Below are 26,869 nucleotides of genomic sequence, written 5' to 3'. Positions count from 1 at the left end.
TGTATACCAGCATAAATAATATCCCTAAAAGTTGGTTTATAATAGTCGTAACCGTAAGAAATTAGTCAATCATAGTCGATTATCCCTGTATGAATCTATTAATTAAAATAGCATGTTACGTCGATTTTCGTGTTTAAATGACTACAGCAACCTGTAAAACATTTTTAAAAAAACTTAATAAAAAAGGAAATTTACTTTTGCAACATATACTTTCAATTTCCAGTGAAGCACATGAAAAAAAAATAGTCGATTTTTTGGGACTATCCTAATATATATATATATCCTAATATATATATATATATACCGGGTGTCCCATATATATATATATATATATATATATATATATATGTATGTATAATTATTTAAAATACCTAATAAATAAATAATAAACTAACAAGAAAAGTAAAAAAACTGTGACAAATGTCCCAAAGTGTGCGTTACGTGTTAATAATAGATGAATAATAAGAGCAACTCAATAAACATGGATGGTGTATGATACGTATAAATAATCCATTCAAACACCATCCATGTTTATTGGAAATGAAATGGTAGCGTTATGTGAGAAATATTAGTTTGTAAATCTTGATATAAAGAATGAGAAGTGAAAAGATCAGAAGGATTTTTGTAGTAGTTCGGAAAATGGAAATAAACTGTATATGGCTATTTATTTTATTGAACGCGAATACTGTAAACCTATGCTTCTAGTACTTTTATATATAAAATTTAACATTATACATTACTTTGTCGAATAATTAATTCATATATACGATTAAATGATTGAATATAAATAAAATTATTAGTGTATGTTATATACGTAATAGTAAAAAATATTACTAAAATAACTAATTGAATATTAATTGCACTTATAGTACAGATACAGTGAAATATTAAAAATTATTATTTTCCTTTTTTTGACACAAAATGGCTGCGTAGCAAGTAGTGCACACTAGTCTTTTGATTGCAGTAATTACAACACAATTTTCTTATTCCGTAATCTTATCCGTAATTTGTTAAAATGGAGAGTTAATTAAAGTTATTAGACGAGCTTTTTCATTTGAAGTATAACAATGGGATTTTTGTTATATATTCTTGTCTGATCTTTTTACTTCTTTGTACTATATGCATGTATAAAAAAAAATACAAAAAAAATACCAAAGGCGTCTATTTTGACGGTACTGGTATAATAAATATCAAAGGCGTCTATTTGGACGGTACTGGTATAATAAATACCAAAGGCGTCTATTTTGACGGTACTGATATAATAATTTTGGCGGTACTGGTATAATTAATACCAAAGGCGTCTATTTTGACGGTACTGGTATAATAAATACCAAAGGCGTCTATTTGGACGGTACTGGTATAATAAATACCAAAGGCGTCTATTTCGACGGTACTGGTATAATAATTACCAAAGGCGTCTATTCTGACAACTAATAGATCTCACATAACGGTACTATTTTATTTCTGGTAAAAAAAATTACAGGCGTTTATTTTAACAGACCTTGTTTGTAATAATAGTTTGTAATAATACTTTATTGTAAATGTGAATAATGGACGCATTTACTGTACTAGTAAAATAAAATATAAAAATTTTTATAAATATAAATCATTTTTAACAGGACCGTAAGTTTTGATTAAATGTGATAACAAAGGAATGTTTTGATTTTTCACTGATTTTACATATTAACAAAATTATTTTATGTAACAAAATACACTATTAATAAATTTTGAGTATTAATATTTTTATTATTTTTTGCAGGCGGCAGTTAATGAAGAGTTTAAAAGAAAGTACTGATACAAAAAACGCTGAAGATACATGTATCGCTTTTCAGGGGTCAGTAGACAGTCAAACTACTTCCGACCTGGTATATTCGGAGCTCAATACCCAAGGAATACATAGCGTAAGTTCTGGTATAATAAATACCAAAGGCGTCTGTTCTGACGGTACTGGTATAATAAATACAATGCCTATAGAAGATACGTATAAAAAGGTCGTCAACTGCGAAAATGATGCAACATATGTTGTGGATAATACAGGTGTTCTGGATGTAGGTCGTATCCAAGAGAACTTGCCTGAAGGTCGTTGCGTTGTCGACCTGGCGTTCCTATTGAGAGAGGAACGCAGGTCATATAAGGATCATAAGCGAGGAATAGACTGCTCGTTCGATGATTGGGTACCCGTAAATTATTGTAAAAAAGGGTTATTGACGCAAGTGTTTTATAAATGCCAAATGTGCAATTATGAAACCAGCATTTGGTCAGAACCCAGAGAACATGATAAGTTAGATATCAACACTGCTGCTGTAGCTACAACAGTTACAACCGGAATTGGTTTCTCAACGTTTAAAGAGATATGTGCGGGGATGAATATTTCTTGCATGTCCGAAGTAACTTACATAAAATATCGTGGAAAAGTACACGATGATTTCGTAAAAACTGTTACGGAAAACATGGAAATGGCAGGCAAGATTGAAAAACAACTTGCCATAGAGAAAAATGAAGTAATTAATAATATTCCGTACATAACTGTTGTAGCGGATGGTAGTTGGATGAAGAGATCGTATGGCAAAGGTTACGATTCACTTTCCGGTGTTGGTGCCATAATTGGTTATCGCACAAAGAAAGTTCTCTTTATCGGTATCCGCAATAAATATTGTGCAATATGCGATTTAGCAGAGCGAAACGGTTGTGAACCAAAAGCTCATAAATGCTATAAAAATTTTGACCGCAACGCAAGTTCCACACGTATGGAAAGCGAGATCATTGCAGAGGGTTTCAACTGTAGCCTTGAACAGCATGGATTGATGTACAGAACAATTATTGCTGACGGTGACAGTAATGTATATCAATGTATCAGAGACAATGATCCATATCACGAACAGATAGTAACGGTAAAAAAAGTAGAATGCAAGAACCATCTGCATCGTAATTTGCGTAAAAAGTTAGAAACCGTAGCTGCAACGACTCAACCAAAAACGGAAAGAAAGCGTGGTTTTGTTGAATTAAGAAATGTCGTAAAAAATAATATTTCAAACATATCCAACGAGGTAATACAAGCAGTTTCTTTACGACAAAAAGAAGAGCAACCCGGACATTATAGGGCGAAGGAATTACGATTCGACATATTGAATATTCCTAGCCATGTGTTCGGTGAGCATAAACGATGTAAGGAACGCGGTCGTAACTGCGTAAATGACTGTAAAACAAACAAAAATTATGTTCCGTTTCTGAAATTACACGGTCTCTATCCAAAAATAGAGGATGCAATTAAATATCTAAGTGTTTATTCTGACAGCTTACTAATAGATGTCAATAATAACGCTGCAGAAGCGTATTTTTCGAACGTTTGCAAAGTACTTGGCGGAAAGCGTGTATTTTGTGGCGCACGAGATTCTTATAATGTTAAAATTGCAGCAGCAGTTTTACAGTACAATACGCAGCAAGTTCTTACAGAATTGCACAAAAGTACAAATAAAGCTGTTCCTCCTATGGTCGAGAAACTGGAGAAGCAACGACAAATAAAAGTTGCTAGAATCAAAGAATGTCGAGAAATAAATGGAAGAAAAAGAAAATTTAAACGAAACTCAGGGACAGATCATAATTATGGCCCGCAGTCAGAAAAACCAGATCTTCCAGAAGATGTATTCGAACAATTTCGACAAAAACATTTTGAAAAGTTGTTCGAGGATGCAAATAACTGGAAGCAAATTGAACGAAATATAACAGAACAGAGCGAATCAGAGCTATGGTTAGCGTTGAGACGTGAAAGATTGACAGCCTCAAATTTCGGAAACGTATGCAAAATGAGACCGACAACTTCTTGCGCAACAACGGTGAAAAATATTTTGTATCCTCCGTCTGTTGATACCGCGGCCATGAGATATGGTCGTGAACAAGAAAAAGTAGAGATAAAAAAGCTAGCTGCAAAATTGAACAAAAATATACAGCCTTGCGGATTATTCATTGATTATGAAAATCCATGCCTTGGTGCTTCTCCTGATGGTCTTATAGATGAAAATGGTCTGATAGAAATTAAATGCCCTCTATCAGCTGAACATTTGACTGCGGAAGAAGCCATAGAGACATTACCTCCATTGAAGGGCATATTTGATAAAAAGAATCGTCATGAAATGAATCGGAATCACCGATTTTATTATCAAATTCAGGGACAATTGAACATAACGCGGCGAGAATATTGCATTTTCGCTATATGCACACCGAAAAGCATACAAATAACGCGTGTAAATAGAGATATTGCTTTTTGGAATAATAAAATGTTGCCTGCCTTATTGCGCTTTTATAATAAGTGCATGCTTCCCGAAATTTTGGATAGTCGCCATAATAGGCGTATGCCTATCAGAAATCCAAATTATATTATAGAAGCGCAAGAAGAGGCATGTAAAAAAAGAAATATTCGAGCAAAAAATGTTAGACGAAACACAATAAAAAATGAAAATAGCTTAAAAAAAGAAAGCTTAAAATGTGACATTTTGCTTACAGAAGCAGCAATAACTGCTGCTGCAGTTGCTCAAAATATAGAGCAAGATGATGATTGTGTTATTATTAATACAAGCGAGAAGCAAAATGTAACAGATAAACAGGTTGCAAGTGTAAAAAAATATCTAGATGAAGATATTCCTCTCATCTCAGATGTGAAAAGAAATGTCTTGCCTATAAATAGCAAATTAGACGATGTATCGTTAGCACAATTGTTACGCGTTGTAAGAGAAACATCTGATTATGAAACGCAAAATGTGCTATATATAGCTTTTCCCGACATGATTGAAGCTAGTCAAAGCAATAAAAGTATACAAATAATCGGAGGAAATTGCAGTGACCACTGGCGATGTATATTTTTTGATGGTAACAGACTTCATGTGTATGACAGTTTATCTTACTGTACATACGATAAGTTGGTTGCCGAGGAAAGAAATTATATACATCTTCGTTATCCGAACATAAGCCAAAGTGATATTATATTTGAAAAGGTTCAATCTCAATCTGATGGCACAAGTTGTGGAATTTATGCTGCAGCTTTCGCTACGACTATAGCTTTAGGAGGCAATCCTTCTAATGAAAAATATTCAGCGGACATGAAATGTATGAGACAACATTTTGTCCAAATTATAGAAAATAATAAATTAATGCCGTTTCCCAGCAAATAAATGTACTTATTTTTATTCACAAAAGTATTATAATATTCAGAAAGTAACTTTTTCAGTAATTGTCAGAGGCATTCATCGTGAACTACCCTAATAGCATTTTCTGTAGAACAGAATCCGCGTGCAGTTTGCAGCAAAATTGGGTTAAATGTGCAAAAAATTATTCTCAATGCGCTCCTACTAACAGTCTGTCAGTAAAACAATGTTCGTGCAATTTGCATGCAAATAAACTATTTGCAGATACTTGCTGCAAAAATCGAACTTGGTTGAAGCAGATTCTTCCCGTAACTGCAGTCTGTAAACAGAATTCTGCAATTCTTAAAGCAGATACGTGTAAGTTTTTTGCAAGAATCTGCTTTACTGAATCTTTCGGAAAGCTTGAGCAGAATGAGAAAATATATCATAACATCCTGCTGGCAGAATTTGTCAAGATTTACAGCAGTTTTGCAGCAAAGTAGGGTAGATAGTTGTAAAAAAATACCAGGAGCGTTCATCTGGAGCAAGCTGTTTTCAAATAATTGCCACAGATGTTAACGTAAGCTGATCATTCATATAACAAACGCTGCCATTCATATAACAAATGTCTCAATTGGTAAATGTTGGAGAGACGAAGAAAGATTGGTTGCGTCTCACGGGAATGGGCGCTGGAGGGGCCCATTCTACTGTCTAACACGATTTTGTAATATAATTTTACGTTTTATAGTACATTTGAGACATAGTTATCTTTTTGAATATTGTTATAGTAAAAATCAAAAGTATATTTTTATTACTAATTTATATTTATATTCTGTAAACGTGACATAATATAAATATAAATAAAACGTCATTTTAAAAAGTAAAATTTGAATTTGTTTCAATTATCCGAGCAATTTGCCTCTGAGGATCAAAATTCTATACTATGAAATAACAATAACTTATCAAAACAAAGTGAGCAGAATTAATTATATTTTTTCTTTGTTTGTTGCTAAAAATTTACAAAAAGATTTGTTGTTCTGTTAGTTTTGATGATATTTCGATACAAGAAAATTAAATTTATGGATCTATATATACATAGAGAGAGAGAGAGAGAGAGAGAGAGAGAGAGAGAGAGAGAGAGAGATTTAATAAAACGGATATTCTTTCACGAGATCTTTCTCTCACACGAAATCCGATTCTTTCTCTCACACGAAATCCGCCTTTAGAATGGTCTAAACATGCCGTATTTACGTAAACGACACTGCACGCTACATTCTCCCCACTATGCTGCTCATGTAGCGCAGACCAATGTTTCTCTCGCTACGGTATGCATCCGTGCTAAATGTGATAATAGAAATGTTGACATTATCGACATTTTTAGTTTCGCGTAGATGTCGCAGTACTCGCGGAGTTCGGTCTTCGCCTTAACAGAATTCTACGGAAATCTATATTATCGATCTCGATTGAGTTCGTCTGTCGCTTTAGCATCCCCTTAAAAGATATAAAATTGATACCCATGTGGTCATGTATATGCAGAGATAAATTTGGATATGAAAGAATTCCAGCCAGTAGCGCTTCAATAGAGAGTGATTTCAATATTATCAAGAACATATTTTTGAAAACAGAACAAATGAGAGTAGATGAATTTGTTACGAAACATATATCATTTATAAGTGGTCGTATAAAATTAACCGATATTAATTTTCAGGACAAGGAAAAAAATACAGAAGATGTGATAGAACCAATAAACAGCATAAATATTACCACAGCGGATAATGTTAATGAAGATATAGAAACTGAATGTCTAGCATGCAAAAATGGAGACCATCCAAGTGGTGCACATGTCTGTTATATATGTCAGAAAAATGTGCATGTTCTGCCCCAGTTGGAGAAGAAGGATATGGACAGAAAAGAATTTGTAAAAATTGCCAGAGGACAGATGTTCAAAATATAATTGCATCAAGAGAAGAGGAAGATTGGCGTGGTCTTGCGGCAACAGAATCTCAATCTAAAGGCAGATATTTACAAAGAATGAGTATCGAAAATGAGTTTTTATTAGATAAAAATATACGTAAAATACCTATTATTAAAAATGGTGGAAATTTAAATATTAAAGCAGTTACATACAGTTCAGAAAAAAAAGTATTCTTTTACAAATACATGTGCTTTTGATAGTATTTTGCAACTATTTATCGCTGCATATCTCGATAAAGATAAAGTCAAAGATTTAATTAATAATGAATGTAATAACATCTTTTTTGAATTAATCTGTGATATGGTATCTTACGGTGTACGTACATTATCTTACAGATTACGTGCCGAAATTCTAATGAAGATATTTTCAGGCAATACTTTACCAAATAATTGCATATTAATAGATTGTCAAGTAACAGTTGGTTTCTTGTGTAATAAATTATTTGCAGAATGTCCAACTTTTCGAGAAGTATCCAGATGTTCTAAACGTTGCCTGGAAAGATTGAAAATACTTCCAGTAGTAAATATTCAAATTGACACATTAATCCGGAAGGATTTTGTTCAATTAGAGAAACATTATTTTACAACCACAACGTTGCTGTAAAACAAACTGTGATGGTTTAGAAATTACATCGATTATACATACAGGTATGTATTGATTTAATTGCGTTATTTTTATTAATAATAAAGAAAAATAAAAATTATAAATTATTTTACTTTATTTTCAGGCTATTTTCTCATATTTGAGATATACTCAAATAACGATCAAGAATTAAATGTTAAATTGGAAGATATTCCACGAAAGATTATGTTTTCTTTTTTGAAAGAGGAACACAGTCTGGTAGGAATCATTAATTATAAATCACCTTCGACGTGAACAAGACATTCTAACGAGAAAGATATTGGACATTATACTGCAATATGTCACCGAAAAAATAACCAATGAGTACAGTATGATGATTGTAAGGATTCAGAAACAACCTTAAATGATAAATATGTTGCTTGTCCACATATTATTTTATATGCAGTATAAATATTCATTTTTATACGTAGAATGAAATATGTGATTAATAAAAATTATATTTTATATAATTATGAAATTAATAAATATATTTTTATATTTGTTATCCATCGCATATTTCATTTTATATATAAAAACAATAAATTTATTAAAATTATTATGAATTTTTGTTTTATAAATCTTTTTTAAATATTTTTTCTGAAATTTTGGAAAGCTCAGATACAAACAAATATAAAAATAATTTTGTAAATATTAGAGAAAAAGTCATGGAGAAGATTGTATAAGCATTGATAATTTCTGAAAGTAATTATTTAAAATTTTTATAGCAATTTTTTAATATAATTTAATAATTAATAACTTGAAAATTTATGAAATATTTATTCATTTTTAAATTCTTTCAGGAATTAGTCGCGTATAAAAACGCGAACTGCTATTCATATCATGTAGTCTATATATGCAGACATTAATCAATTATTTGCATAATAAGCATTGATTGTATTAGAAGGATTCAGATATGTTAAAATTTTTGATTTCTACTAAGTTAGAACATTTATAATTAAATGCAACATTTACTACTGTTAATTTAATAAAAAAACAGTAATGTAATAATTATAAGACGTCCTTCAGATAGAAGTCGCGCTAATGCGTGAACTGCTGTTAATATTATGTAAATAAATAAGATGATTAATTATAAAATAAAGTTACAGTGCACTGCAAGTAGGTGAAAGACATTTAAAAGTTCATATACGTGAAACAATCTAAAATGTATAACAGCTTGTATAATAAATTTTATTAACACTTTTAAATAATCATTTATAAATATTTATATAGTTCTAAATCTCATTTCTACAAATGTAGATAAACTTTAATTTCGGTTTAACTTATTTTCTATTTCTTTCTAATTCTTAGGATTTTTGAAAAAAATAGAAGGTAAGATAAACCGAGATTAAAGTTAATCTGCATTGGCAGAAACGGGCTGAAAAGAAATGAAAGGGTTTTTTTTTAGAAATACGTATACAAAAAGAAAACAGCAATTGCGTTGCTTAATACAAAAATTACGTTAAAAATTCTTGTAAATAATAAATACTTAATGTTGGAAAATTTATTATAGCATACTAATAATGAATTAAATTTAGTAGATTTTTAATGTTCCATTTCTCTCTTTAAAAAATAAATATATCTTTCAAATGCTTGTCACTCAATATTGTGTGAACTACACATCTTTTAATGTAACTGTATAGAAACGAGACTGTATTACAGATATTACTAATAGTAATTAAAGTTTAATTGAAGTTAAAGTTAATTAAAATTTAATTGATTGATTGTTAATTAAAGTTTAACTGATTGTATTATATTTCAATCTCATTAGAATAAAACAAGAAATTAAATATTAAATTTACTTTTATGTAATATTTGTAAACATAATTTGCTCGGATCAAAAGCATATTCTCCATGACATTAAGCAATTTTTAGTAATATAAAATGTAATCAAATAATTGTAAAATATGTATTGAAGAATAATTTTTTAGTAAAGATTATTAATGTTATAATGTGTTTTATTTGTTATTCCTATCTTCTTATTATCTTTTAAATCTTTTCTTAACTCTACAATAATCAATAATATAATTTTGTTAAATTATTTAATATATCGAAATATATTTGATTCTTTTTGTAATTAATTATTCATTCTAACACATTTTAGAAATAAAGCAATTACGTGATTAAAATATTTAAGATATATAATATATATGTGTATATATATATATATATATATATATATATTTGTACATAAATTTGTACATGCGTAATACAAATGTTGTTTCCAAATATTTATTAAGTTTTTAATGCTGATTAGTTAGTCATATAAACGGGTCCTTTATATATATGTATATGTCTTTGTCCTCGTCCTCGTCCTCGTCCCGAGACTAACCTCAGAGATAACGCTAGTAGTACCAAGCTGGCCACGTTTCCCTAGAATGCGAACCTTCACATGAAACGTGTACAAATTTCACGTCGATCGGACCACAAACAGCTGAGTTATTGAGGTTAGAGCAAAGTCACTTTGTAATTTGTTTGAAAAATGGAAAAAAATTTAGTTTCGCGTGTTGATAAAGCATTGTTTTTTAATGGGTAAATTCCATCTAAATCAACGATTTGTCGTTGGTATGCTGAGTTTAAACGTGGTCGTACGGACACAAACGATGCGGAACGTTCGGGTAGGCCATTGGAAGCCGTTTACAAATTACAAAGTGACTTTGCTCTAACCTCAATAACTCAGCTGTTTGTGGTCCGATCGACGTGAAATTTGTACACGTTTCATGTGAAGGTTCGCATTCTAGGGAAACGTGGCCAGCTTGGTACTACTAGCGTTATCTCTGGGTTAGTCTCGGGACTTATTGAACGATGTGTTATATGTCTTTGTCCTCGTCCTCGTCCTCGTCCTCGTCCTCGACCTCGTCCTCGACCTCGTCTTCGTCCTCGTTCCGGTTCATTTATATTAATTTGTTGTATACCATCTCTTATTAGCCTCATACCTTCGTGATCTTGATAATATAATTGTCGCAGCATTTGTAATTCTTGCCACATTTCTCTAACATCTGGCATTACATTTTCTGCTGGCTAAAAGAAAAAGAATTTATGTATACATGTGTATATCAAATATTTATGGAATATTTTTTTATAAAATTATATTTATAATATTACTTGACGCTGCATATCATGGCATTAGCTGAGGCTGTTGTTGCTGCTGTTGTTGTTGTGCCTGTTGCTGTTGTGCTTGTTGCTGTTGTGCCAGTTGCTGTTGTGCCTATTGCTGTTGTACGGCTTGTGACATATTTCGTTGATTTTCAGCATTGTCTGAAAGTAGATTTTGTAATCTTTGTTGCCGTCTAATTCGACATTTTTGATCGCCATAACTGACTCCTTTTTATTTTTTTTTTTGTATCTGTAACGTCAAATATATATAAAAAAAAGTCAGTTTAGCTCATATTATTATTTAACTTTGTATACCTCAGACTGTGTACAACCAACTAAAAAGTTAAATTAAATACATTTGAGTGTATACACATTCGTGTGATAATACGTTCAAGTTAAAAAAAAAGAGGTTAGGTTAGGATATTATGGCGACTGTGAACATTACTTCTTCTTGAACTTTGTTGGTACCCGTCCCCAGTTATCAGCGTGGAGAGGACGATTTGACCATAATAACCAAATTATATATCTAGCTTTCAATGCTCAGAACAACAATTGTCGTTCCGGCGGCCGATTGTGATGCAATCGACAGGCACAAAAATATAGCGCATCAGAAAATGTCCGAAAACATAGACGGCCCCAAACGGACTCTGTGGACATTATGACGACCCTTATTATTCCTTACTAGGTGACGAATTCTAACCTAACAATTTCTAACCCAGCCATCTTTCATTCACAGTACGTAATTTCGCAACTGCCCACATAGCACAGGGAACTCCTAGGGAGCTCTCAGGGAACTCATCAAATTTTTTTAAGCTTCATTTTAAGCTTCAAAAGAACTCGCACAGAGTTCCCTGGGAGCTCCTATGTCCGCTTTTGAGAGCTCTCTAGAAGCTTCATTTAAGCTCCCTTTCATTTAAACTCTCTGGGAGCTTTATTTAAGCTTCCCACGAACTTAAATTAAGTGTTCTGCGAACTTAAATGAAGCTCTCAAAAAGCTTTCAAAAGAGGACGTAGGAGCTCCATAGGAGCTTTATTTAAATTTACAGGAAGCTTAATTTAAGCTCGCAGGAAACTTAAAAATCAATTTTTTTAGTTCTTTGTGAACATTATTTGAGTTCGCGGGAAGCTTCCATATAAACTTCCCAGGAGCGCCTACGTCCGCTTTTAAGAGCTCCCTGAGAGCTTCATTCCAGTTCATAGGAAGCTTAATTTAAGTTCACTTTATTATTTTAAAATAATTTACACATACTAAATAAATTTCATATAATTTTTATTAAAAAATGTTATCTTATTATGTTAAAAAAACAATGTATGATTCAAATTTGTGATAAAATATATAATAAAATGTATTAAATTGTTAATGTAATAAAGTTTTAATTTTTAACATTTTTATTTAACATCATTGGTGCCATCGAGACAGTGACTTAAAAAAAGTAAAATAGTGATTACTTTTAGACAGAAAAAGTGACAAATGTAAAATTTTTCAGGCATAAAACAGTAACTATACTTTTCATCAAATTTTCAACGTAATTAAGATTTGAGCAAAAAAAAAACTCTTATTCTTTAGGGTCTACTTTTGTGTAGCTTTAACATGTAGCAAAATTTTTCGTAGCATCGATCATTTAAAAATTTATAATAAATAAAAAGCAGAAAGAAGCTTAAATGACAAAATACAATACATTTTTGTTGTAATTTTATTAGATAATACATAAAAAATGTAATTTGATTAAACATAATAAAATAAAAATTGAACAAAACACTAAAAGATATTAAACACAATAAACTATTTATAATAATAAAAAATGAACATTATTATTAACTAGATAAAACAAAGATAAATATATTAGCTAATGAAAATTACATTTTTTAAAATGCAACAAAGGAAAACGTATTCTTTAAATGTATGAGAAAGAACTGTAGATGATGGTGAATTTAATTGGATATCTTAGAAGACTAGAGACTTCAAAATAAGAATTCGCCATAGGACAATTTTGATTGGCTCGTCAATGAACCATTTTCGCTCATAATTTGCAAATTTTATGTTAACTCATAACAAAAAAGGTGATAATAGTAACTTTTTTTGACAATAGTAATATAGTGACTCGTAAAAAGAAGTAACAAAAAGTTACTTTACTGACTGAATGGCAGCGCTGTCTAACAACTAATATGTTTTATTGCGTGGATCCTATCTTCCTTTTATGTCTGTCTCCAGCATGATGGAACCATACCATAACAGATTTTTCTACTTCTGCTTGCGTTGCATTTGTGTATTCTTTTAAAACCGTATCTGTAAAATTATAATACATCATTCATTAATTAAATGTATACACAATAATGATATATGCATAACACATATATGTATAGAGATAAATGATATACCAATAAGAGTTTTACACATTTTTAATTTGCGAAAAGCAAATGTATTTCTGCGCCCCGTCCATGAATAATCACGAGCCAACTCATCCGAAAAGATGGCACTTAGGATGTTGGCCACGTGTTTGGTAGCACTTTTGCCACCAATTCTAATCATAAAGCGTTTCTGTAACATAATAAGATAATGTAATTAATAATTTCGCTAATAGTTTGTGAGGCATTTATTTTGTAGAATGGTTTAATCAATTTAACGAAAGAGAGAAAATGACAGTTTACATAGCTTACACATGTAAAGTTACGAAAATGTAATGTTGTGTGGAAAAATTATTTATATAAGTAAAACATTGACGAAAATAAAGGGTAAAGTGTGAGTCAAATGTAAAGGGAGAGGTATAAAAATATAAGCAAACATTCTAAGGAACGTAGATTAGAACAATAGAACGTAAGATATACTCACAAATTGTGTGCAAACTTTAGTGGACGATAATTTCTTATCAAATGCATCTACTGCATTCTTAGATTCGAGATAAAAATCCGGCAACGCATCTGTCTCATCCTGCCGATTTTGTGATCGGTTTTCTCCCGTTCGAGCCACTTCAATCAGAAAATTGATTTTCTTTTCTAGTTTTAGGAAACGTTCTTGTTGTTCCCGTCGACAATGCTCTGTAACACCAAATTAATGTATAATTATATAAGAACGGTCTAAAGATTTGAAGGAGAAGTAGATATTTTTATTACCACAACAAGAACACTTGGCCATTTTTTGCAAAGGCAAATTATCAGACGACACTGAAAGAGAAAAAATGGTAAAGCTTAACATTTCTGGCCGTAATTTTAATAATTTGCCTAAAAAGGACACAAATAACGCCATGTATAATCTATACATTGTCGTTATTTAATATTTTAATATTAGATAACGTTATTTAATATTTTATTGTAACATACCTTTGTTTTTATTAATAACTTTACTCGCTTGCTTATCGCTCGACTGACTTGAGTCAATATCATCATTATCATCGTCACTGCAGGACTTATCGCTGGACTCATAATTTGAATCTATGATACAAGAATTTTCATTGTATTACTCCTATAATCACATGGACGCGCATACATACGCATGTATGTTCGTGTGGTCAAAAGATGTGCATATCATTCACTGTGTCGATACATAAATCGATTTGTTTATGTAATTTTAATTAGTTTTTTTTAACCATATTCATAATGTAAAGAATTTCTACTTACTTCTTATTTTCAAATTTTAGCGTAATTTTTAAAATTATTTTTATTAGAATTTTAGAATTATTGTTGTTGTTGTTATTATTATTATTATTATTATTATTATTATTACTACTATTATATTATTATTATTAGTAGTAGTATTATTGTTATTATTGCTATTATTATTAATATTTTTTTTATTAGAATGTTAATTATTAAAGTTACTACATAATAATAATATAAAAAAAGTGGGTGAAAACATTTTTTTATAGTATTTTTATATGCAACATATACATGGTGAGTCTTAATTCCTCTGTCAACGTTTTATCAAAAGATGAGTTGTGTCTACCTAATTTCAAGATGATTAATTTGTATATACAGGGTGATTATTAATGACTGTTTCCACGTTTTACCATTGGAGCATGATTTACCGACGGATACGTATTTCTAACATATTATTATATTAGAAATTACAAATGCGTGATCCTATGGTAAAAAGTGGGAACAGTCATTAATAATCACCCTGTATAGGGTGACCGAAAAATCGCCCCGAAATCGACCGAAATATTTCGGGATCCCCCCAAAAAAGGAAAAAAGCTATATAAATATAGATTCGAAAATAAGTTGTTCACAACTTGCGCGAAGCACTGAAAGCGCATTAGCACATGCATTCTTTAGTTAAAAACATTGAGGCGCCAATTTGCAGCTACCGAGTGCAAAAGAAACTGCACTCGCTGGTGGAGGGAGAATGCCTCGGGTGCTGTTACTTCTGCACTCGGTGGCTGCAAATTGGCGCCTCAACGGCATCACTGCTCAGACTCTCCTCCTGAGGCTATGTTTCGTTTTTACTGGCAGTGCAGTAAATGTGACGTCATGACAGTACACTGTCACAACTGTTCCAATATTACTGCATTACTGCCAGCACTGCTACAGCATCGTATTTCGGAACAGCATTGGAGCCATATTGCACTGTAGCTACCTTACCTTGGAAGCTGCATGGTAGTCACAGTGGCAATATGGCTACCATTCATGACGTCATTGATGTTACTAGATGCTGTCGCAGTGCGCTGCGTACCAATAACGGAACGGATTTTTCACCACTGGCAGTTATATCGGAACACAATCTGAGTAGGTGTGAGTAGGGTAGAACACAAAAAGTGTCGATTGAGGCTGTGTTCCGATATAACTGCCAGTACTGGCAGTGGTGAAAAATCCGTTCCATTATTGGCACGCAGCGCACTGCGATAGCATTTAGTAACTTCAATGACGTCATAAATAGTAGCCATATTGCCACTGTGACTACTGCAGCTTCCAAGGTGAGGTAGCTACAATATGATCACTGCTGTTCCAAAATACGATGCTGTAGCAATGCTGGCAGTAATGCAGTAATATTAGAACAGTTGTGACAGTGTACATACTGTCATGACGTCACATTTACTGCCAGTAAAAACGGAATACAACCTGAGTATCAAATTGTAAATGGAAAGCGACGTGTGTCCGTCTGTATCCAAAGTGTTCTCTAAAAGGAAAGCAGCCTAGGTTAAGGGCGTCGATCTACAATGTCTACGATGTTGGAAGTTATACAAATCTCGAATGGAATCAATTATCATTAACAGGTAGGCCAATAATTTTCATTTTTTAAATATTTATATATTATTCCTCAATATATAATAAGTCTGTAAATTAAATCTGTCTTCTCTGCCTTTTGCCAGTTTGAGGTTATGTTACATAGAGGAGAAGAGGGTATTATGGCTATTGTCGACAATATGGTATCCCTATTTCCGTTATTAGGTGACGTAACAATTGCTTATAGAGTTATTCGTTTAGTAGCCCGCCGTTTTTTGCTAATATGCCAATACGTAATGACTAACAATTGTTATAAGGCATTCTTACTTTTGAGCACTTCTAAATTTTTTCAAGGTACACCTTTAAACTTTAATTACTCATACTTTCTCATTACTTTTTAAACTTGAGTGTTATCATACGAATGTACGTACACTTGAGTGTTGTTTTGTTATTTACTTTTTTATTCAGCTACACACATTTCGAGTTATACAAAGTTAAAACAATAACATGGAATTTCATTAATATGGTTTTTTAAGCGAAATTTTTATATCAAAATATTTCTTCGATAAATCGATTATCATTCTAGAGAGCGATATTTAGAAACATTAGAGACATTATTTTATGCTTGTTGTTTCATGTTAAATAGGGATAAAATGATATTTCTAACAAAATTTCTAATGGTATTTCTAAAGTTTCTGAACACAAGCAAATTCTAAATTAGGAAAATTCTAAACAACGGAAAATTAAAAATATATAATTTTGTAACAAGATACTGTGTTTCTTTTAAACTAAACTAATTTTTTAAAATTATTTTTATAGATAGCCATATTACAACCACTTTTTTTCTGCCATCGATTATGCAGTACATTAGATTTTTATAAATCACGTCCTAAATAATAAATATCTTATTACTTTGAGCTTAGAATCTGTCAAACAACACTTTGACGAATGTAATCGTTCAAGTTTCAATAGAAATTATTAATTATGAACAAAATGATTCAATAAAATGAAAATGGGTGCCATATTACCCTCTTCTCCTCTATCCTCAACCTGGCAAATCCTAATGATCATATAAGAAATATTAAATAAAGAAATATTATAAAGAAATATTATTAAGAAATATTATTAAGAAATATTATTTATTAATAAAAAATGTTAAAAATGTCAGGGTGAACTCAAGTAATGTTTCAGAAACTCAGTCTTGATGAGACACAATAATAAAGAATAAAAATTTTTTTGTTGACATTTTAATTTTAATTATTACTATATTTATGTTATGTTATTATATACAGTATTTTCCCAAGCCTGGGACCTCATCACACAAGAGAGGAGGAAGGAGGAGGGATAGAGGAGTAACACCTCTATAAAAAATCAGGGTTCACCTGGCCCGGGTGATAGCACCCTGTAAGGGCCCCTACCTAGGGAACAGGCAAGGCTCAGAGAGGCGAGGGACTTACAAGACTCACTCTGTATGCACGCGAAAATTTTTACATAAAGGTAAAGTAGAGAATAAATTAATATTTTACCTAATTGTTCAGATGTTTTCTTCTCGTTTACATAGTTTGCCGGAGGCAAATTCTTCAATTTTCGTTTATTGCGTTTATCTTAAAAATATAAATACTTCATCAATCGATATTTGAACAAGAATATGTTCATTTTATTAATTAATTACGTAATTACTAATAATATTAATATTATACAATAAAAATAAAAATATTTCTATATAACAATTTGATCGATGTTGCAAACGCACAAAGTATACATGTACTCAGGAATTAAGTTGTATTCATATTAAAAAATGTATATCTCAATAAAACAAAAGAAATATTACGGAAGTTATGATTTATTTATAGTTACAAAATGGGAATTGCATTATATTATAAAATTATATATAATTGCTAAAACAAAATATTTATGTGTAGTAAAAAAAAAATAAAAATATTTGATATTAAATATAAATATTATAAATATTATAAATATAAATATAATAAATATTATAAATATTATAAATATAAATATAATAAATATTATAAATATTTTTAATTTTTTTTTCATATAAATATTTTTTTTCATATTCGAGTACACATTTAATTTGTAATTTTTAAAAATGTTTTACAGTTCAGGAATGTAAGGAGATGAGATGAAATATGTTTGTAGGGAAATGGATAAAAACAAGGATATATAAGGATACCTGGGTCACAACTTTCTTCGCCGCTACTTTCGTTTGAGCAAACTTTGCGAGACTTGACCTGACTTGATTTGTTTGTGCTTACTTTTTTGGCCGCAAATTTTGGTGCCATATTAACAATATTTTCGTCTGCCGTCGACCACTCTATCGAATCTCGCTCCGCTTGTTTCGCAGTAGCATAATTATCTAATAAGGTATAAAATGTTAACAACAATAAAGTAATAGTAACTGGGCTGTCTCCATACAGAAATTCAATATTGTAAGATAGCGATAAGAAATCAATGTAATTACGTGTAATAAACAAATATTGAATTTCTCTATGGAGACAGTCCAGTATGGCAAGCCATTTTACTTTTTAATAGCATAATATAAATGTTCTCTAATATAAATGTTTAAAAAAATAATTGTCTCAATAAAATTACGAGTTTCAATAAATAATTAAAATTATGTACAGACATAAAAATAGTTCCACAAATTAAAATTATGAATGCAACGTGATAGAAACACGAAATTATTTTTAGGTCGCTACATAATTTTAATTCATGGAATTATTATTATGCCTTAACATAATTTTAATTTATCGAATTATTATTATGTCGCAACATAATGATAATTCTGATTTTCTATTATGTCTTGACATAATTTTAATTCACCGATTTATTATTATACTTCAACATAATTTTAATTCTGTATAGAGAAATTACTCTATATCGAATTAATATTATATCGTGACATAATAAAAATACAATGAATGAAAATTGTGTCAAGACGTAATAGAAATTCAGAATTATTATTATATCGCGGCATAATAAAAATTTGATGAATTAAAATTATGGATGCAACATAATAGAAATACGGAATTATTTTTATAGATTATTAACAATTACAATTTATGGAGCTACTCAATACATACATAATTTATTATTTGTACGTTTATTATTTATACTTCTAATAATGCACGATATGCATTAATTAATTTTAATCTATTTTAAAAATAGTTGTGAAAAACTTAATTTTACATTCATATCTTTTTATTGTAGTAAAACCCTAATAAATTATTTAAAAAATGACAATTACACACAAATAAAAAAAAAAATAGAAACAGGCACCTGAATCGGGATTAATATTACGTTGAATATTTTATATTTCTCAATGTGTATTTTTCAATGGTCACATTAGACCAGATTTAACGAAAATCGTTCATGGATGTATCGGGTAGTACCAGATTAGAACTATCATAATTTTTCATTAGTGGTAGTTGTTAAAGAAATAGGTTTTTGTAACAATCTATATAAATCGATTTACCATATGGTCCCCACAATTTATAGGAATGCGTGGTCCAATGCTCTTCGTATGGTGTACACTTAGCAATTGCTTTTGACAAATTAACATTTTTTGGTGGCCACCAACACAGGCCTTCTTTTTCGCGTACCCATGAAGCCGGCACCGCAGACGTAGAGTTTTCAAAGAAAAGTACAAAATACATCTAAAACATTATATAATACTATTTAAAACGTTTTATAAAAAAAATTAAAACGTTTTATAGATAAACGTTTTATAGAGAAAATATTGTAGTTACTAACTCGTATTTCATTGATTGTGAATGCAATGTAGTAAAGGCATTATGACAAATTCGTCGCCAAAAGGAATGCGAAATGCTTTGTCTTTGACATATTTAATGGGCCATACGCATACGTCTGAAAGGCCATTTTTGTCAACAAGAAAAATGTTTAAATTTGCAGATTCGCATGGATAGTGTGGGAGTAAAGCCTTATGACGAAAATATTGACCTATGACAACAGGTTCATTATTTTTGTACGCAAAATGTTGCATGACGATAATACTTCCGTCTTCTAGGAAACCGCAATTATCCTTGTTATATAGAGTGAAAGTAAAGTTTGAAAATAATAGTTTAAAATGTGGTCTCGTACAAGAAAATGGCAATTCTTCTTCAGGAAGTGGATTTGCCATATACGGAAAATGAACATCATTCTCTGGAGATGGACCCGCATTCTCTTTATACTCCGAAATTCTACGATAAATTTGTTGTAATGGAGATTGAGATTTTCTTATCATTTTCTTTAGTTTTTGCATATAATTTTCAAACGGAAATGCACTAAATGTGTCTAAAGAACCATATGTCAGAACATCATTAGAAAGATGAATTAAATTGTGAACATTGTAGATCATATTCTCTTCTCCGTATAAAGTTTTAAATTCCTGAACAAAGTATTTTAAGAGATCTTGTGCGTATTGATTATTATGGAAACAGTTTACAGGATGGCACAGAATTCTCATAGCGCAATTTAATGCATTAAAATGAATATAATAAGGCGATGGCAAAATTGTTCTTAACGCTGCAGGTCCTATGTACAACAGAAAAAGCCGAAATTCTGTTGCTTTCCAGCGTTCAAACTCTTCCAAACTCCTGCATTTTCTTTGAAATTCTTGTGGTACCCATGTTGATAAATTCACCAAAAAGTCTGATAATTTTTTAATTTTTATTGCTGTTAGTCTGCAATCTCGCCCACGCAACCATAATACAAGCAGCTTTTTCATTACCCCTAAACAACATAAATGCATGTAGTCTAGGGGAAATTGCGTCACCATTTTTAAGCCAATTAGTTCAAACGGAGAGTTTCCAACGTGATGTTCTTCATAGATTCTTAAGCGGAAATTATCATCAGTTCGTGTAAAACTATCTAGATCCATAAAAAGAACTCGATTGTGTAAATATTCGCCTTCTTGAATACATAATCCACAACCAAAATGTGCATTGTGACTTTTCACGCATTTTACATACGATCGAGCTGGAGTATCGCAAATTATTGCATTTATTACAACTTTGTAACGTTTTTGTGCATATTGAAATCCTTCTTGTATCAATTTGTTACTTTCTGTAATGAAATCCTTCAAATACTCGCTAACTGAAGAAGGTTTCGCATTTCCATGATAAACACCTACAACAATTATGCACCCATAGGATATTCATTTCAATAACTACGAGTATGTTATTAGGCAGAAAACGCACAAGATCTCCGATTAAGTATTAAGTATTATTAAGTACTAATAAGTATTATTGAATATTATTAAGTATTAATTATGAAACTTATGCGGTGCCTACTGCGTTACCGAGGTACTTGTTAAGTATTAATTAAATTTTTGCTCGTCTTATTAACCTTATTTCTTCTTATTAACCTTAACTTTTATGATTTTTGTCTTATCCTCCAATGCATTAAAAAATAAATAAATTATATTAAATACACTTGTACCGATATTGAAAATACACAATATAAAGGAAAAACCTGTCATAACTAGATCTTTATCGTTATAGCTAGATCTTAGTGCTGATATTTATTGTGTAATTTTATATAGGGGAGACCGGAGCAATTCGAATCACGGGGCAATTCGAAAAAATGGAAATATTTTTGACGGTGTTATATTGAAGTTGTGGCAGTGAAAAATGTATTTTGTAACAGTCGAAGTAATTTTTGACAGTCAGCATTTCTTCGAAATTTAAGTAAGAAAAATAAAATTCTTTTCGAAAACTTTGAATATAACGTGTTATTTGAATGTATTTCAAATAATTTGTGTTTTAAACAATGTATCTTTTTGTTCTTAATAATACACAATATATTCTTTTCTTAATAAAATAAAGTCTTAATAATAGCTTTTTTTAGCTTTTTTATCTTTATTAAATTGAAAATCAATTTAGTAATAACTGATTTTCAATTTAATAACGTAATATTACTATTTCTTGATCAACTTACAACTTGAAAAGGTATATAAAATCATACAATATATATCAGCATTAAAATCTAGCTATGACCGTGAAGACTTTTCGTTTAAATATATAAAATATTGTGTAAATATATAAAATACCTATTACAAATGGATTCCATTTAACAATTGTATTGCTGATTCTCCCAAGAATAGGCCATAACTGGCTTCTTGAACTTTTTGCTATAGGTAATCCATCAATTCCAATGTCTATATAAATTTTATCGAGAATTCCCGAATGATCCATATGGTTTTTCAATTGATCCATAATACCTTTTAATAAACCGTAATGAAAATAATTTCCCGGTGAAACCTTCCGTATTACGGTCTTTCGAGGAGTACGCAGTAAAGTGCGTGCATCCTTCGGTAATTGTTCATCAGGTAAAAAAATTCTTAAAATTATGAGTAAAGCCGTTAAAGCTACATGACTTATTCCAAATAAAAGTGCCCAATCGCACAGTTTTGCGACTAAATTTTCTTTGTTATCAATATTAATTATGTTTTCCTCTATCTCCATATTAACGTTTTCGTCTGTATCGAGATTAACATCGTTATCTTCTATCTCATCCATTCCTTCTTGTGACAAGCAACTTGCAGATGTTTCAATAATACTCTCATTTTCCGATTCTTCCGCGACTAATTCATTTTCGACATTGCGGCTTTCAACATAAATGTCATGATTTGTTACATCGACATCAATATCATGGTTTATTACATCGATCTCAGATAAAGAAGTAGAACTATCAGTATATGCTACGCTTGCAAGTCGTCTACGTTTCTGTCTCTCAGACAATTGCAGAAAAGGTTTACGCTTGTCCATTTCTTCTATTAATGTTTCCTAAATGTTTATTAAAACATTTTTAGATTTTATATTTGTTAATTATTTCAATTATATATGTAACAAATATTATAAATATTACAAATATTACGACGATACGATAAACCAATCAAACAATAAAAAACTATGTAATCCTTTCTTTGATTGCAGTATGATAACATCGTAATAATTATATTCTGTGTGTGTATACATATATATACACACACAGAATATAATTATTACGATGTTATCATACTGTTATCACACTGCAATAGGTAATCCTTTAATTTTGCTGTTGAGTGTTATTATCTATCTATCTATCTATCTATCTATCTATCTATCACTCAACAGCAAAATTAAAGGATTACCTATTTTGACTCCGGAAAATAGACGTAATTCAAGAGAGTGTAACTTTGTCAAAAATAATCGTAAATAAATGTTAAAAAAAATATTTTAAATTTTGAAATTTTTAACTTTGAGATTGATAAATTATTAAATGATTTACAGGTTGTTTATGAAGTAACGCTGATTTAACTGGGGCTGCGACAAATCTCAAAATTTTTTACAAACTTTGCAAATCTCCACAACGTAAAATGAAAATTCCACAAAAATGCGGCTTACAGCATTTAAAAGCTTGAACCTTTACCTTTAATTTACGTACTTGTTGAGCGTTGTACGATTTTTATTCACTGAATTATTCAACATTGAAACAAAAAAGGCCATTTTTGCTTTAGTGTTACACAACTCAGTTAAAAAAAATCGTTCAACACTCAGCAAATACGCAAATTGAAGGTAATGATTCACGCTTTCAAATGCTGTAAACCGCATTGCATGCAATTTTTATTTCACGTCGTGGAGCTTTGCACAGTTTGTAAAAAATTTTGAGATTTGACGCAGCCCTATTTAAATCCGCGTAACTTCGTAAACAATCTGTAAATCATATAATGACTTATCAATCTCAAAATTAGAGATTTCAAACTTTAAAATGTTTTTTTAACATTTTTTTACAAAGTTACACTTTCTTGAATTATGCCTATTTTTCGGAGTCAGAATAGGTGATCCTTTAATTTTGTTATCGAGTGTGTGTGTGTGTGTGTGTGTGTGTGTGTGTGTGTGTGTGTACACACACACACACACGTACCATCTATTTTGACTCCAAAAAAAAATATACATATTCAGACTCCGAAATATATATATATATATTTCTACTAATTAATATACCTATTTATTGTGATTATCAATTTTGTTAACTAAATAGCATGAAGTTAGCACTTCAACTTTACTTCTCAAAAATTATAATTAAAGTTTTCAATTTATTTCAAAAAGAGTAAGAGTTCCCTATAGTTTGTACTACCCAATCAGCACACGATATTTTTTAAATGTTTTTTTAATATTAATTTATTTAATGTTTATTTAATATTAATTTTTCATTGTACAATTCATTATAACAAAAATATTTATTAAATATTTATTAAATATTTATTTAACATTAATTAAATATTTAAAATAATGATTTAGAGAAAATATTTAGTTAATATTTATTTAACGTTTATTTAACATTTATTTAACATTAATTAAATATTTAAAATAATGATTTGGGGAAATATTTATTTAAAGTTTATTTAACGTTTATTTAATATTTATTTCACATTAATTTTTCATTTGAAAAAATATTTTTTAACAACATTAATTTAAAATTTATTAAACATTAATTTAATATTTCTTTCACATTAATTTTTCATTAAAAAAAACATTTTTAAAAACATTTATTTAACATTTATTCAACATTAATTTAATATTTATTTCACATTAAATTTTCATTTGAACAAACATAATTTAAAAACATTAATTTAACATTTATTCAATTATTAATTTAATATTTATTTTACATTAATTTTTTATTTGAAAAAACAGTTTTTTAAAAACATTAATTTAATATTTACTTAACATTTATTTAATATTCATTTTATATTAATTTTTTATTTGAAACAACAATTTCACAAACATTAATTTTACATTTATTGAACATTAATTTAATATTTATTATTTATTTTTTTTTTTTAAATAAACGTTTTTTTAATATTTATTCAATACTGTTTAAGTAATTATTTTTTATAAATTATTTAATTAAACAAATGATTTTAGTAGGTACTTTTTACATGTTTATTTAATATATATTTAATGTTTATTTAATATTAATTTTTTTTTTCTCTATAAAATTATATTTATTTATTATTTATTTAACATTTAATCCATTTATTTTTCAATTATTATTGATTTTAAGATTCGTTTAAAAAATGTTTTAATAACATATATGAAAATCAGTAAAAAATTAATTTAATTATATATATTTTTATAAATAATATGTTATAATAATATATTTCCTTTTTTCAATAACATATATTGCTCTGATCTATCAGTGATGTACATGTATTAACACAAAGTGTTTACAGATTATCACGAGGGATCAGTTCGCAGCGATCACAAAAGTCAAGTAACGTTCACTGGAGTCGCAACTTGGATGGGTGACCGCGTGGAAATTTCCGAGAAAAAAATTCTTAAGATAAAACCTCAATATTAAAAAAAATTGTTTAATTTAAAAAGGGGATTTATAAAATTTATAAATCCACTAATTTTAACGTTTTTGAAAAATTTGTTTATTGCAAAAGCTTTTTTTTAAATATTGATTTGCTCATTTATGCTTCGTTAAAAAGAACGTTTCTTTAACGTTTAATAAACGTTTTCTTTAAATGTTTTAAAAACGTTTTTATAATATTTAAAAAACATTTTTTTTTACGTTAAAATAAACATTTTTTTAATGAAAAAAAGGGCACTTAACCCATTATTTTTAATGTTTTTATAAATGCTTTTAAAAATGTTTTTTAAATGTTTTTAGAAACATTTTTTAAATATTGTGTGCTGATTGGAATAAGAATTCTGCTCAAGAACGATATCAAATTTTAATTTGAAAAATGTATTGCTAACTTCTGTTAAATTTAAAGACCGAATATTTCTGCGTTTAATAATTTATTTTTTTGTGAATGTCTGGAGTTTCTAATACGTAAAAAATTTTTGTTTTAATAATACATAAAAAGTTTGTAACAAAAATTTTAGATACAATAAGTTTCTTGTATTTTAATTGTTAATTTACTTATTTTGAAGAGTTATCAATTATTTAAAAAAAATGTCAAAGAACAGAAAAGTTCTGTCTTTTGTTCGGTCTTTAATTTCAAAAAGAAGTTAGCACTTCCTATTTTTTAAATTTTAATTTGAGATAGTTACTCACACAGCACGGGGAACTCCTGGAGAGCTCCCGGGGAACTCATCAAATTTCTTTTTTGAACTTCAAAAGAACTCGCACAAAGTTCCCCGGGAGTTCTTACGTATTTTATTCTATTAACATTGTTGTTATGCAACTATGTTTGTTGGGAAGTTATTTCTGATTATTAAAAAAATAAATAAATGCTTTAATACGTTAATGCTTTAAGGCACTGCAATCAGATATGATATCCGATAAATCGTGAATATTGAAGTGAAAATTGACAATAAAATTAAAATTTACTTACATTTACTTCTTCTAAATCTTCTTTATATGGGCCGTTGGATTTCCGACTCCTTTGGAATTATGTTCTTTTAATTAACTTTGATCACATTCACTTTGATGGACCAGAAGACAATTCAAGTGTTACCGGTTACCATGCATCGTTACTACGCTGGCTTGTCTCACACGCGCATACGTGGAGTTCGCAAGAAATACGTTATGGCTCCTGCACACTGGCGCGATGCGTGACGTAATACGTGACGAGGAGTATCCAATAAACGTATAGCTCATCCGGAATACCAACACGATCATTGTATATCAAATAATAAGAACTGTATAAAATTGTAAAACGCGCAATACAGTGATTCAATATTGACCGTTTTTTACTCCATCACGTTGTAAAAGCAAAATAATTGCGTGCATACATGTGTGAGTATCACACATGTGGATAACCTGAACTTTTACCATGCAAACAATCATCGTGATAAATACACAATATATAATAATACTTAACGATAGAGTACAAGAAATGTTCTTTTCAAGTACTCATATTTTTTAACGCATGTCATAGTCCCATGTT

At 29.7% G+C, this 26,869-nt stretch overlaps 2 protein-coding genes across 3 annotated transcripts in view; one reads left to right on the top strand and one right to left on the bottom strand.

Moving 5' to 3' along the window:
* Positions 1-26,869, top strand: part of LOC113005769 — a 420,425-nt gene that overhangs the window by 361,001 nt on the left and 32,555 nt on the right. The window lies entirely within an intron of this gene.
* Positions 7,121-10,864, bottom strand: LOC113005366 (nucleolar protein 10). Its single transcript, XM_039447436.1, has 3 exons — positions 10,816-10,864; positions 10,515-10,731; positions 7,121-7,125 (listed from the first exon to the last, which is right to left on the bottom strand). Exons 1-3 carry the CDS (start codon positions 10,825-10,827, stop codon positions 7,121-7,123), a joined length of 234 nt encoding a protein of 77 aa, XP_039303370.1. The 5' UTR covers positions 10,828-10,864.

This window comes from Solenopsis invicta, chromosome 3 (assembly GCF_016802725.1).
Source record: "Solenopsis invicta isolate M01_SB chromosome 3, UNIL_Sinv_3.0, whole genome shotgun sequence".
NCBI lineage: Eukaryota > Metazoa > Arthropoda > Insecta > Hymenoptera > Formicidae > Solenopsis > Solenopsis invicta.
The sequence above is the reverse complement of the archived record's forward strand: the minus strand, read 5'-3'. Positions and strand labels throughout refer to the sequence as shown.